Source organism: Pseudonaja textilis, chromosome 1 (genome assembly GCF_049901715.1).
Source record: "Pseudonaja textilis isolate UNSWEBS1 chromosome 1, rPseTex1.2, whole genome shotgun sequence".
NCBI classification, from domain to species: domain Eukaryota; kingdom Metazoa; phylum Chordata; class Lepidosauria; order Squamata; family Elapidae; genus Pseudonaja; species Pseudonaja textilis.
Genome location: NC_141990.1, coordinates 173,692,926 through 173,708,333, shown reverse-complemented (window position 1 = coordinate 173,708,333; position 15,408 = coordinate 173,692,926). Strand labels below are relative to the sequence as shown.

The 15,408-nt window shown below is 38.4% G+C and overlaps 1 protein-coding gene across 3 annotated transcripts in view; it reads left to right on the top strand.

Moving 5' to 3' along the window:
- Window positions 1-2,103: 2,103 nt before the first annotated feature.
- CCDC150 (coiled-coil domain containing 150) overlaps window positions 2,104-15,408 on the top strand; it is a 35,294-nt gene continuing 21,989 nt past the window's right edge. For 2 of the 3 annotated variants that reach the window (XM_087919768.1, XM_026696869.2), the window contains exons 1-11: window positions 2,106-2,202; window positions 2,372-2,515; window positions 4,443-4,613; window positions 4,973-5,193; window positions 6,679-6,857; window positions 11,378-11,446; window positions 11,745-11,861; window positions 13,183-13,312; window positions 14,273-14,316; window positions 14,534-14,626; window positions 14,960-15,067. In XM_087919768.1, the coding sequence (XP_087775894.1) occupies window positions 4,468-4,613; window positions 4,973-5,193; window positions 6,679-6,857; window positions 11,378-11,446; window positions 11,745-11,861; window positions 13,183-13,312; window positions 14,273-14,316; window positions 14,534-14,626; window positions 14,960-15,067 (1,107 nt within the window). In that variant the 5' untranslated portion in view covers window positions 2,106-2,202; window positions 2,372-2,515; window positions 4,443-4,467. Of the gene's footprint in view, window positions 2,203-2,371; window positions 2,516-4,442; window positions 4,614-4,972; window positions 5,194-6,678; window positions 6,858-11,377; window positions 11,447-11,744; window positions 11,862-13,182; window positions 13,313-14,272; window positions 14,317-14,533; window positions 14,627-14,959; window positions 15,068-15,408 lie in introns of all 3 variants that reach the window. The other variant, XM_087919767.1, reaches the window with a different exon arrangement.

The following is a 15,408-nucleotide window of genomic DNA, read 5'->3' as shown; positions in this document are numbered from 1 at the left end:
GAAAAAAACTAGAGGAAATCCAATCTCAGTCAGATGTAACCTAGAAGAAGAATATATAACAGAGATTAGAAACAGATTTAAATATTGGATTTAGCATACAGAGCCTGAGGAATCTGTGGGAAGATGTTCAAGTGTTTACAAAAGAGGAAATTGGAAGCACATGATAAATGGAATGCCAATCACACTGGTATAACAGAATAATAGAATAACAGAATTGGAAGGAATCTTGGAGGTCTTCTAGTCCAACTTCCTGCTCAGGCAGTAACACCTATCCTATGCCATTTCAGACAAATGGTTGTCCAATCGCTTCTTTAAAAACTTCCAGTGTTGGAGAATTCATAATTTCTGGAGGCAAGTTCTTCCACTGATTCATTATTCTAGCTGTCAGGAAATTTCTCCTTAGTTCTAAGTTGCTTCTCTCCTTGATTAGTTTCCATGCATTGCTTCTTGTCCTGCCTTCAGGTGCTTTGGAGAATAGCTTGACTCTTTCTTCTTTGTGGCAACTCCATAGATATTGGAACACTGTTATATCACCCCTAATTTTTTTCATTAGACATACCCAATTCCAGCAACTGTTTTTTATGTTTTCGACTCCAATCCCCTTATTATCTTTGTTGCTCTTTTCTGCACTCTTTCTAGAGTCTCAACATCTTTTTTACATTTACTGCAAGCAAACCTGGATGCAGTATTCCAAGAGTGGCATTATAAAGTATCATCACTTCACGTGACTTGATTCTACCCCTCTGTTAATGCAGCCTAGGATTGTGTTGGCTTTTTTGGCAGCTGCATCACACTGCTGGCTCATATTTAAGTGATTGCTCACTAGGAGTCCAAGATCCCTTCAACAATTACAACTATTGAGCCAAGTATTTGGTGCATTTGGTTTTTCTTGACTAAATATAAGAAGCAGCAATCAAAGCAAGCTATAGAAATAACTAAGATTGGTAAACATCAGAGGTGATCCAGGGAAAATTAAGAGCTGAAGAGAAAACTGTGCAATCTTCATATGACAGGTAAGAAGAAATAAAGAGATATCTCTGAATTCAGAGTGTGGACTATACAAGAAAATAACAGATCAGGGAAAACAAGGGAATTAAGTAGACATCACAAAGTGATGAACTTTATGTCCTGGTGGGATGCAGTATGTTGGCTTGTAAAGTGGTCTCTAAATTAGAGATCATACCTCGTATTAAATTGCTACCGTAGGCCCAGGGCTTTTGTTCTGTCTTGGCATATTGATCCAAATGTGACAAAATATAAAGCAGGAAATAATGTATGCAGCACACATGATTAAGGCCATAAATTTAGTTGACACTTTTTTATTGAATGGTACTATGTGAAAGTAGTAGTCCAATAATCTTGCCCCCTGTGACCATTATAAAATTACAATGTATGTTATACAAAATCAACATTTACAGATTCCTGTTAACAGTGCAGTATTTATTTCACAAATTCCCATCTTGTACTTTTTTTTAATATCCTCCTGTAATTTTAATGGAAAGTTATCTAATAGGATTATAGCATTTATTGTAATATGGTAACCTTTTCTTTAACTGATGTTTGAACTGTATGCTTTAAAAAAATGCAGTGGTCATTCTTTCAAAATAGGAAAGCTTTGAACCTTGATCTGTTCAAAGGAACGGAGAAAGAGGGGGAGTGCTTCCCCGGAGTTCAAGAACAAAGGAGTGTAATTTGGGAAATAATAAACGAATACTAGGCAAAGAAAAGAGGACGTCGATTTAGAATTTCTGATAAATAAGAGTGCAAACTCCCACACCGCAATCTTAGCTTTCCTTCATTCCGGCTTTCTTCTTTTGTGAAGACCTTTTGCTTCCTTCTGTCCAGGCTGCAGAAGCGTACAAGCAACTGCAACCCTTTAAAAGAAAAACGTAACTGCAAACAGCAGCATTTCTCTCGCACGTCCCAAAACCAGCCCAGTCCTTCAAAAGCCTGCAAGCACCCAGAATGCTTTTCTCCTCCCAGATCGTTTTCCTTTCTCCTGCCTGCGTGCGTCCCCTTTCTAACACCTCCCTTTGAAGAACAACTCTCGAGGGCACAGGAGCGGCGGGACTACGAATCCCACAATGCAGCGGGACATGGGACGCGCGTGCGTGGGATGGCGCTCTCTCGGGAAGCGGGTGAGTTTGAAGCTGCAAGACGAGCTCCATGGAAACCAGGCCGCGGGACATCAGGGTCTGTCGGGTGAGCTCCTGCGCTCCTGGAAAAGGGGCTGAGGAGGGCGGCTTGCAGGGCCAGGCCGAAGCGCTTGAGGGTGTGGGCGGAGAGAAAGCAATAAAGATGAACTCCAGGCTTCTTTTGATGCTACGAAACTCCCGCCTTCCTAACTAATCTCCCTTTTGGTCATTTTTAGGACTTAAGATCCGAAGGGGCTTCCGGCCTGCCAGTTCTTATCGAGGCCGACAAAGCCTCCCTTTGTAAGGGAAGATGACCGGCGCTAAATCTGGAGCCCCCAGTTGCACGCAGGCTTGACAACTGAGATGCTGACTCTCCTTTGGTAATCAGTTTTGAAGGGGGATGTGTCCCATGCACAGACGCTGCTCTAAAAGTATAGCCGGTGGCACGGAGGAAGACGTTTCTTGATTCCAGTTTAATGTCTAGTTTAATGAAAAGAAGGACTAGGGATGACATGATAGCAGTATCCAATATTTATAGTGCTGCCATAAAGAAGGGGGGGTGTCAACCTATTCTCCAAAATCATCTGAGGGCAGGACAAGAAGCAATGGATGGGAACTAATCAAGGAGAGAAGCAACCTAGAACTAAGGAAAAAATTTCTGAAAGTGAGAACAATGAATCAGTGGAATGGCTTGCCTCCAGAAGTTGTGGATGCTCCATCACTGGAGGTTTTTTAAGAAGAGCTTGGACAACAATTTGTCTGAAATGGTATAAGTTTCCTTCTTGGCCAGGGGGTTGGACTAGAAGACCTCCAAGGTTCCTTCCAACTCTGTTATTCTGTTATCTGATTTCCTTACCAGTCTGTTGCTATTTCTCTGTGCCTTTGAGTCCTGATGTGAAGAGTAAGCACTCTCTTCCTCCTGGCAACATCTTTAATCATGTTTTCAGCTGCTGACATAGTGCGGACTTTATTAATAATAGCAATAGCACCTAGACTTGTATGCCACTTCATAGTGCTTTACAGCACTCTCTAAGCGGTTGTGTTCATGATGGCAAGTCCTACAGGACTTAACCACTATGAAAAGGTGAATGAACACAACTGGCCTTTTTTTTTCTTGGCTGAGTTATAGTATTGCTTTCCTGGATGTGAGGAACCCACCCTCACCAATAGCACAATAGCATTGGGTCTTCCTACTTCTATACAGGGTCAATCTTCCACTCGCTGCAGTTATTAAGAGCAATCTTTGCTCATGTATATTTTTATATCAGAAAAGGAACTTTTCTGGGTCATATAAGAAGTAAGACAGAACAAAATGTCAGTTTAAAAAAAGGCAATTCTTCTATAATTTCTGCATTAACAGCCCCCAGAGTTTAGAAGATTGATCCTGCCATTTAGTTTTGTTAAGTTTCTATGTAGTAGAATGAGTTATTTTTAATCAGTTCTGGATCTTTTTTTTTTTTAAAGGAAAATGAAAACTTCAGAATTGTCAAATATGTCAGTTTTTAAAACAAGCTGAATCTTGAGTGAATCCCATGGCTTCGATAGGGATTTAATATCAAATGAAATGTACACCAGAGAATTAAAGTCAGATCTGGATGGCTCAGTATATCGGACAAAAGGGACAAGTCGTCATGATGTTAGTGATAATGTATCTTTGGATATAAATCTCTGTACTGTAAGTCTCTGCTTCAAGACTAGGAAGGCTTATAGTGAAATTATTTACTGCAAACAATCAGTTTCATTAAAAACTAGCTGCTTCTCCTTTTTTTCAGAAGTTTTGTTTGGAAATTCTCTATTGACATTTATTGGCTTGTATTACTTAATAAATTATCAAAGAACATTAGAAAAACCTATCTTTTTAATTCGGCTTCAAGAAAAGAGATACTCTATTCTCATATTACAGGATAAGGTGCTTGGGGCACATGTAACCTCCAATCCTCGCTCTTGAAGCTGCTTCTGAGTAAAAAAAGCTAAAACTTGATAGCAGTTTCTTCGGGAAACATAAAAATATAGTGTCCTACAACTGACATTTAAAAGAAAAACCAGAGGAAAAAAACCAGAAATCTTAGCACTATCTAACTCTAATTTTTATCACACCTATTCCATTCTCCTGACATGCACAATATAGCATGTGGCAGCTGACTGTAAAATTATCTATTTTCACTACTTTTAAAATATATGTACATTATAAAAACCATTTTATCATTTCTCTCTGCAAGTATCGCTTCTTTTTCAGTGATTAATGAGTTGGTTTTAAGAGCACTCATAACTACTACCTCTAAATGTATGGTAATTTTTTAAAATCAGATATTAGTTGAAAGCTGAGATTGTGATGGCAAGACCAGTAATTTCCCCAATGGATGTCCAACCAACGGCTCCTGAAACCTTTGTTGTGCTGAACCAAAGAATGAAAGTAGTTGAAGAGGAGACAAATGCACTGTTGAATGATCTGCATAAAATGGGAGTGAGCAGACCCAGGTATGATTAAATGGATCTTGCACAATCTTGGGTATGTTTTGCTTGGAAGTAAGTTCCACAATAATTTAATGAGACTTATTTTTAAGAAAATTTATTCAAGAACTCTAGTTTAATTCTGAGTTTGTCTTCCGTATCCTTTTCTCTTTCTGAGCTTCATGTTGCGTCTTCCCTTAGTACTTAATTATCAACAGGGTTTTTCTATTCTAATTTAATCTGGTTGCTGAATTAATATAATTTGACAAATGAGAAATAGATTTTGTGGCTTTGTTGTGTTCCAGATTGTAGCTAATTGCATTACATATTGATGAGATGCCAATGATGATCCCAAACAAGTAGGTATTCCTTTGGTCTTTTTCCAGCATGGAACAATTACCTGCAATCCACCTGGTGCACTCTGAGGACCACCAATCCATCAGCCCTGTCCAAGTTCGAACAGCATTTGTTGGAGCAAATAACTCACTGTGGAGAACCTGCGAAACTCTGGTGAATCGAATATGCCGGCTTGAGAGTGTCATCCAGACCGTAAAACTGAACATGTTCCGATTACAAACAGAAAAAGAATTGAATCCAAAGCATGCAGGTATCATAGAAACACAATGGAAAACTATAGCAATGTACATATCTATTGGAGGTAGTCCTTGACTTAAAACCATTCATTTAGTGGCTGTTCAAAGTTGCAATAGCAGCATTGAAAAAAGTGGCTTATGACCATATTCACACTTTCAACCATTAAAGCGTCTCCTTGGTCATGTGTTCAAAATTCAGAACATGTATTTAAAACAGTTGCAGTGTCATGGGGTCATGTGATCACCTTTTGTGACCTTCTGACACAATCGGTGGAGAAGCCAGATCCACTTGACAGTCATGTTACTAACTTAATGACTGCAGTGATTCACTTAGCAACTGTGGCAAGAAAGGTTGTTACATGGAGGCAAAACTCAACTGCCTTGCTTAGCAATGGAAATGTTGGGCTCAATTGTATAGGTAATCCTGTACTTACGACCACAATTGATCCTAAAATTTATGTTGTTGAGTGAGAAATTTGTTCAGTGAATTTTGCTCCGTTTAATGATGTTTTCTTGCCACATTTGTTAAGTGAATCAGTGCACTTGTTAAATTAGTAACATGGTTGTTAAGTTGAATCTGGTTCCCCCATTGACTTTGCTTGTCAGAAGGTTGCAAAAGGGGATCACAGGATCCTGGGGCATGCAGCCATTACAACTGAGTCAGTTGTCAAGCATCAATTTTGATCACGTGGGGATGCTGCAGAGGTCATAAGTGTGAAAAATGGTCACAAGTCACATTTTTTGGTGCTGTTCTAACTTTGAATGGCCACTAAGAAAACTTGTAAGACAAGGACTACCTGTATATCTTCTTTCCTTTGTGCCAAGTCTGTAGTCTTCAAAGCAGCAGTTGCTTGTGTAGCCTGAGAGTTTTATTGGGTAACCAAACAGTATGAATATAATATAGTTATGTAGAAAAGCAATTCACCTCTGTATGAGTCACTGTTCAGGAATTGGTAGGAGTTTGGTAACAAAGGACTACAATTAATATTTGCGAGGAGGACCAAAGAATGCAAAGTTGGTATATAGAGTTTTATAAAAGTTGAATTTTAAGGAACCTATGTGTTTTTAACTGTGATCTGCCTACTTTAGGCCTGCATATGTATTTTTATATGTAATGGTTATAACTGTTTCCCATCATAACATGGCAAGAAAATGTGCTTTCAGCTTTTAGCAACCTTGAATTGAGGGATTTATGAGGACTGCAATAAAGAGAGCTTGGACAGGCAATTTGAGAGCCCCAGTCAATGTTACTGCTGTTTTTATATGATTGGATATACAGAGGATCTCTTATTACCATCCAAAATAGCACTACATCAGGATAATCTGTGATCCAAATCTCCAGTTCAGCATAATGCTTTCTATAAAACCATAATAAGTATCTTTTGGATAGTGGGCAATTTTTTTTCATCTTATAAACCTTTTTGAGTGCCTCTTATGGGGAGTTTGGGCACTTTTATGGACTATTACTATGCCTCCATTCCTCCCTTACTATTTTGTAGCCAATTTGGAACAGCGGCTGAATACAATACAGGAGGAGCACATGGAGGAGCTAAAGGTGCTGCAAATGGAAGGGAGGATGCTGTGCCAGCAGCTGAAGGAGTCTCGAGAAGAGGAAAAGAAATCCAGGGATCAAGTGGAGAAGCTAAGCGCTGCCCTAGAAATTGCGACCGCAACAAAGGTATATTTTTTTTCTTTCTGTTACTTCTTTAATCTCCAGTTTAATGTAAATCACTGCTACTATATTACTGGTCTTAAAAGGAACACGAAATCTGAATTCACACCATGTGGCAATCCATGATTTCTTTACTAAGGCGGAATTGGCTCAGTTCATTCATCTGCATTAATCGTTTTCAAACTACAGTAATTGGGTCCACATAGCACACTAAGCCAGTGCAAATAATTGTAGCTTGGTATTTGCACGGACCTAACTTAAAAGGAATAACTCATAGTATTCTCCTAACAGAAGAGAATATATATAGCTCAGGTGTTGTCTCTGAGCTTTCATTACCCAACTAGGTAACCTCAACAGTGCAAGTGAATGGGTTTTTATATACAGTTTTTGTGAGGGATGCAATTTGTTCCTTTGGAATGAATGAAATGTTTGCGAGCAAACAACCAGGCTCAGAAAACACCAAGGACTCCACTTGTTTTTCCCACTGTTCGTATTGTTTTTCTTGCTATTTACAGAGAAGTCAGAAATCATATGGCTTTACTTGCACTGGACAGAGGAATATAAAATGCAGTGAGACACGGTGGCGCAGTGGTTAGAGTGCAAGCTACTTCTGCTGACTGACTGCAGTTTGGCAGTTCAAATCTCACCAGGCTCAAGGTTGGCTCAGCCTTCCATCCTTCCAAGATGGGTAAAATGAGGATCCAGATTGTTGGGGCAATAGGCTGACTCTGTAAACCGCTTAGAGAGGGCTGTAAAGCACTGTGAAGCGGTATATAAGTCTAAGTGCTATTGCTATTGTCTCATACTCATTCCACCGGGATTGGTTATGATATTCGATGTATTAAGGCTATGAGATCACCATCATTCTAAAAGGAAAAAAATGAGGTGATAGTCAATGTTATTTGTACACTTTAAGTGAGGTAGCTCATGGCAAGGATTCTCTTTGAGGAGAGTTAAGCAGAATGGGATGCCATGGTAGGGACTTACAGATCTCTGATAAATACTCTTGATTCTTTCAAGTACATGTTTTTGTTTCCCTGTGCTAATTTGAAATTCTTTGCTTTTTAGCCCTGTCCTAAATTTTACAGATTTTGTAGTGTGTAGTTCCTGACATATTACCAAATTCATTGTGTGAAGTTATAATACTATTAGGTTTAATGCTTTGTGGTACAATCTACCTGTTGTGTGTGTACATATATCTATTTATTCACACACAAATATTAAAATCTGTGAAGTTTGGCAATAGTGGCAAGAGGAACATATTCAACAATTCAATATAGGATTTAGTATTAGAAATCCAATGCTTAGGTGTTCCTAATAATCTGAAGTATGACTCTGTAGAGGGTCTTCTTAATATTTGGGAATATGAAGGCAATGAAGTCCCATAGTAAGATATCTCATCTATTCAGTGATTGGGAGAGGCTTACTGAGAAAGTGCCAAAAGATATTCTAGAGTAATACTGAAAGAAAACAGAGCAAATCTGATGGGCAATTATAAATGGAGTATAAATGGAGTATAAATGGAGGTTTGTGTCTGCACTATGGTAGCAAAGGGGTTGAATTCAATTATTTATCTGTCTTTACTGGATTTGTGGAATGCTGTCTGTCCACTGACGCCTGGAATTGTTTGGAGAAGGATAGCCAGAGGAACTAGAAATGGTCTGCAGTGACCTGATAGGTAGACATTGTGCAGATAAAATTTGCTTGAATGTAAAAACCAGCTGGACAGAAGTCAAACAGGAGGGGTGATGTTTTGCAATGTCATCCCAGAGGAATTTGAGCCTAAGGATCCTGATGAAAAAGATAGTCCTTGATAAGATGAATTCTATCAGCTCTGGGCTGGATCCCTACCCTTTTTGGCTGGTGCAGGCAGCTGGGGAGAAGCTGGACTCAGACTGATAAATACCTTCTTGTGGAAGATAGAATTGCTACTGTCCTTACTAAGGCCCTTCCCTTAAGGGACTGGCCCTACCCAGCCATATTAGCCTGGTCTCCCAACATCCTTTGGCGGGGTGAGGGAATGTTGCTGAGAATGTGGGATGGTATCAGATTTAGCTTTAGATGGGATCATGCTGTTCCAGAAAGAGCTGTTCTGGAAGTTTAAGATGTTTCTCCTGCTTCTGCTAGAACAAGTAGAAGCCATGGCAATGAATTTTCTGTGCCAGCACTGCTGGCTGCCAGCCAACAAGATAACATGTTGGAGAAACTCAGGCAGAACTTTTAGAAGCAAAGAATTTTTTTAACTATAGCTAAAGATGGTCAAAGCTTGGCCTGGGTCAAGACTTTGAATCCAATTAAAAAAAAACCCACAAATCCAAGAGAGAAGATAATAGACATGGTGAGGTGGAATCCAAAGTTCAAAGCATGGCAGAACAAGGCAAACATGATAGAGCTGAGGCTTGAAAAGTTATTCTTGGCATATTCTCTCAGGGATTGAGGCCAATGAATAAGTTACGCTGAGCCATCACCCAGATGTATAGCCAAGGAATATTACTCATTCGATGTTAGCCTACTTCTTGGACAGTGTCTCTGATATTCAGTATCCAGCACTGCAAGTGATGTTGCATTTTGAGTATATTTCTGCTTGGACTGATTGGATGACTCAGAATCTGAGAGGTTGTGAATGGGTTCAGGCAGGGAGTCCTGGGGGTTTGCTGGATCTGGCTCAGGCAGGATCGAGTCACTGGCTTCAATTTTACTAGAATCACCCCTTCCAGGGCTGTTAATCTTTAGAAGCCCCTGGTTGTATTTCCTCTTCCTTCTCATCAGAAGCCCAGCAGGGCAATAACAATGAGAGTTGTTCTTCAGTTTTGTGCCAATTCCAGCCTTTGTTGGAATGGGTGGTGCAATGATGGTTATGTCCCTTCATGCTTGGATTATGTATCTTGTTCTACATGGGACTGCCCTTGAGGACCACTGAGAAACAGGAATAGCAATAGCAATAGCACTTAGACTTACATACCGCTTCACATTGCTTTACAGCCCTCTCTAAGTGGTTTACAGAGTCAGCCTATTGCCCCCAACAGTCTGGGTCCTCATTTTACTCACCTCAGAAGGATGGAAGGCTGAGTCAACCTTGAGCCTGGTGAGATTTGAACTGCCAAATTGCAGGCAGCCAGCAGTCAGCAGAAGTAGCCTGCAGTACTGCACTCTAACCACTGTGCCACCCTAGCTCATATAATCTGTTATATACAGGAATAACCTGTTATTGTCATTTTACAGCAGTATTTCCAGAGCTGTATTGGTTGCTGGTTTGCTTCCCAATTCCAATGAGGTTGCTGATCACAACTATAAAGCCCTGTATGGTTGGAAGTCCAATTATATGCAGCTTTGCTTAGTCTAGGTAGAATTGCGTGCCCAAAAAGTTCAGGCAAAGAAGGTGTGCTAAAAATCCTCAATCCCATGAGGGAAGAAAGCCTTCTTTCTTGGAGTTTCCCTGTGGTGGAATAAAATATCCCTAGAAAATAAGAATAGTCCAGGGATATTGGCAATGAGTGGTCAAAAAAGTGAAGATGATGGCTGCAGCAGTGTGATCAAGGTTCTGCCTGTTTTTTATGTGCCATAGGTAATGCATATTAAAAATAGGTGGTATTTCAACTCTATCTTTGCAGCCCCCACCCTTTTTTTTTTTGACAATGTCCCATGGACACTTGTGGAATACAGGTACTATCCTTGTTTAATGAATATAATTAGGACTAGCAATTCCATCCGTAACCAAAATAGCTGTTAAGCAAAGTGACCATGCTAACTTATAATGGCAGTTCTAGCAGTCCCAGTTGCAGTCGTTAAAAAAACACCTTATTTGTTAAATGAGACATCATATGACTGCAATGTGTGACCTCCTGCTGGCTTCCCCATTGACTTTGCTTGTTGGAAGTTGACGGGAAAAGTCACAAATAGCAATCATATGATCATAGGATGTTGCAACCATTGTAAATGTGCAATGATTGCCAAGTGTCTGAATCACAATCATGATCATGGAGATGCTACAATGAGTACATCTGTGAAGACTGGTTATAAGTCACATTTTGGGGGGCTATTGTAATTTCAAACTGTCACTAAACAAATGGTTATTAACTAAGGATTACCTGTAGTAAATATAACATTTTGATTTTTCCAAAGCAAGTAAAAAATCAATCTGTTTCAGAGAGCATTGGGGAATAAGGTATGAGTAAAGACGGCTGGCAAATAACCTTGCTTATTGACTATATACTTTGCAATTTATAGATACATTTTTAATTCTCTTCATATTTCTATATGATTCTATATTGGTGAAACCTGTATGCTGCATAGATTTCATTGATTTAAATGATATTGAGGTGGTAGGTTCAAAAATGAATTAATGGGAAAGATAGAGGTTTGAGTACTACAAGGGGTTTTAAGACAGCTATGCTGTATCTCATAAAGCCAAATGCTAGAGGTTTATTGGAACTGCAAACATCACAGCTAAAAGCTATAAAAAGTATTTTGAAAAAGTTTGTGCATTCTGTTAGAGTTGTCTAAAGGTTCTGCTTTGATCTTTGTAGAGAGATGTAACTATTTCAGCTGAAGAATTGAGAGCAACAAAAGAAAAAATGAACAATAAACTCCAAGAGGTAAGAGCAGAAGAGAATTGGAGAGTAGTACATTTTAAAAAGTACAAGATAACACAGGGCTATAGGCACAAGGAAATGCATGAGTTGAAGATTCTTAGAATATTCTCCAAGAGATCCTGTATCATTTGGGAAGAGGTTTTCAATTGAAAGGCCAGCATTATTTTTGCAAAGATAAGATAAAACCATTTCAGACTAAGAACTTAAGTTTCGTATCCATCGACTATATTGTGATTTGTAAAGTGAAACTCCCAGATTTGTTTTCTGTGTTGCCTTTCTGCTTTGCATTCCTTTTTTTCAGATAATGGATAAATTATCCAAGGAGTCCAGCTCAAGGGAGTCTTTGGAACAAGGTCAGGTTGTCCTTCTTTATCAGATGCGTGATATGGAAGCAATGGTGGAAAAAGAACGGAAGCAGGTAATAGATGCCTTTCTGCAAGGATATGACCAAAGAAGGTGCTTGCAGGATGCTGATATGTAAAGTTGCAACAGCATGCCATTAAAACAGAATATTAAATTACTATTGCTGTTACAACCAGGCTTATTAAGACAATTTTCTAATGCAAACATTGATGTACGTATATAAATGTTCATTTTTCCGCTATTAAGCAGATGCTGGAAGGCTATTTGTAATGTGCACATGATTGTTTACCATTAAGAAAAACTTCCTTTGCCAGCCCTTGATCACCTATGTTACTCATATTCGTGCAGTTTATGAGAATAGTCAGCATGCTGCAATTTGGGAAATATGCTTTTTTTTAACTAACAAGAAGTAATCATAGAATGTGACTACTGGATAGTTGTCCAGCATCATAGCTTATATTACCTGGCTAATATGCCAGATTTTGATGGAGGTTATATAGGCTGCCTCATGAAAATCAACTAAATTCAATAATGAACAAATTATATGTGCATATTTTATTCCATTAGTATAATCCATCAGATACAGTATTGGTATCAATCTAAATTAGGGTTGTCAAACTCGATTTCATTGAGGCCCGCATCAGAGTTGTGTTTGACTGCGGGGTGGGCGTGGCCAGGGTGGTCACTTGTGTCAGGAGCGCCTGTGGTGGCCTGAGTGCTCTGCCAGCAAAATCGGAACTTGGGATGCGGCCCTCCCAAGCTCCTTTTCTCAGTCAGAGGCACTATGAGCCAGTTCTTTGCTGTTTCCAGGGCAGGCCCACGAGCCAGATCTAAGCACCTCGTGGGCCAAATCTGGCCTGTGGGACTTGAGTTTGACACCCCTAGTATAAATGATGGATTTTAGGTCAGCTATCCTTAGAAATAGATGTCCATATCTGAGGTGGATAACAAATTCCAGCCCCCATTTTGCAGTTTCCAAATCACACAATCAAAATTTTACAGCAACCCCAATGATTTTCAACAGCATGGTATTCCTGCCACCCATCAAAATCCTCCAAAATTTACCTAAGCCTCTCCCCCCACCCCCAAAATCTTCCTCTTCCCATGACATCAATACATACTTATTGCTGCCTTTGAACACTGATTTTTTTTATTTATTTTAAAAACGTAGCCGTGAGCCAGCATTCAAATCTGTTCTTGAATTATTCTTCAAATTTATTGTTATTCCCATCCTGATCCTCAAGGATAGTAATCTACATGATAAGCTATTCAACTGAATAATTTCATTTCATTTAGCTTGTTTGTTTTTTCTATTTCTTAATTATTTTAAGAAATGCCTGTATTTTACAGAATGCATATTTCAAATGTCATTACAGGTTCAAATTCTGCAGCAGGACTGTAACATTCTACGACATAATATTCAGCTATCTCAGGAGACATTACAGAAAGAACAAGAGAAAATAGTTCAATTAGAGCAGGAATGTGTACATCTTAAAAATGATCTAGGTATTGGAATCAAAGCATTGGATGTTTTATATTTCTTAAACCAACTTTGGTTATCATTTGATGATCAATGATAGATAAGTTTGTTAGAATTATCCTTAATTACTGTTTTTTAAACTTCTTTTAAGCTGTAACTGTTTTTCAAGGAAACAAAGAAAGAGTTTTGTTGAACAAAGAAAGTATAGGTCAAAGTTCTAAGATAGTTGCATGAAGTTTAGTCAGTGAAGTGGAAAATATATCTTATCAGGCACAAAATTCAAACATAAGAAGGCTTGTATATTTAAACAAAAATAAATGCTAGTCCACATTTAGAATGAAATGAATACAGGAGGAATATCTGAGCAAACTAAAAAGTCACACTAATTGCTGCCTGTTAGAAAGACAGAAAATTATCATATACTTGAAAAATCATTCATAAAATAAATGAGAAATTGGTTATTAACCACTCAGTCTACTGTAATTCCAGAGGTAGAATATTATCAAGAAAATCATATCTTTCCCCAATGTAGGTCTTCATTGGAGGAAGCCACCTCTCCTCTTATGAACTGATTGCATTATTTATCTGCTATTACAATAATTTTAAAATGGTTTCATGATGGAACCAGCTATCTAAGTGATCTATTGATGTATGTCTTCAAAAAAAATAATTAGGCCACCTGTGGCAGATTTAACAGGATAGCATTATAATTCATATAAGTATAGATGTTACAGGAAATGCCTTGGAGATGCTCTCATGAAATCAGCTTGCAAGTTTAAATCTACATGCAGAAAAATGTTATTTTAGATTTTGTTAGTGCGTACAGTAATCTGTAGAGATATCCTCAGTGTGTTACTCAAAAATACAGCTTGCTTGGAGTGTAAAAGCTTTGTATCTGTTTTGGTGTTGTTATTGTTATTAGGGAAGAATATTAAACAGTTATATATCTGATTAAAACAGCTAGCTGCATTTTAATTTTTTTGTAGAATCACGAGACAAGACCATTTCCAAGCTAAGTGAAAAAGTCCAAGTAAGTATAAGAAGAAAATCAGCGGGTCAAAAATATAGAATTTCTTTTTATAAGTGTCTGACTTTTAACTTACACGACAAAAGAAGGCTTTTCACTAATACATGAAGAGTTGTGCTGGAGAGAACTATTAAGTAAAATGCAAGATATATTGATGACCAGCCCTTGTCTGTTTTAAAATATTTTTTTTCTAAAGACAATTAACCTTATTTTCATCTAGGCTACACAGCTATCTTTGAATACAGCACAAGAAAAGAATGCAAAGTTTCGGTCAAAAATATTTACTTTGCAAGAGGTAGCAAGTAAGGCACAGGTAGGAAATATTCCTGTTATTACAAGCTTGTCTTAAATTACTGGTAGTCCTCTTTTGGTGTCTATATCTGGGACCAGCAATTTGGTCATTAAGCAAAGCCATAAACAAACACACACACACTTCAATTCCATGGAATCGTATCCATTTATTGTCAAAAGAAGGCAAGCAGCCTGGGAAGATTCTTATAGGTAAAATACGAAAAACAATATCACCCATCTATGAACAAAACCCTAGGACTAGATGTATATTTCTTTTAAAAGGTAGAAGCCAAAACTAGTCATCTTGTCAGGGAACATGTGTCTACTGCTGCAGAAAATCTGTTTTCTTTTTCAGAAACTTAATGAGCAATTGGCTCAACAGTGCACAGATCTAAGTGGTGCTCTTCAAAAAGCTATTGCGGAAAATGCTCAACTTACTTCAGATCATCAGGCTGCTCTTCAGGTATGGAGTACATTAGAATATAAATGTACTTTAAGTTGACTGTTAAAAGCAATCAATGGTTAGCTTCAGGTGCATGGCCTAGCCTTTTTTTTATTCATTTTATGTATTCATATGGCCACCCATCCTGCTAATGTAATTGTGGATGGTTGTATAGATAAGAACCTGTGTATTAGTTTAAATAACTGAGATTTCAAGACGTCTCCATCAGAATATATTGTTAAAATCTATGAAGAAGAAAAGGGAGGACATAGAAATGGCTGATGTTTGAGATCTGTCTTGTAGCAATCTCACAAACGTTTTATTGTATATTGCACAGGATCCCCTTTTGAGGGAGATAGGCA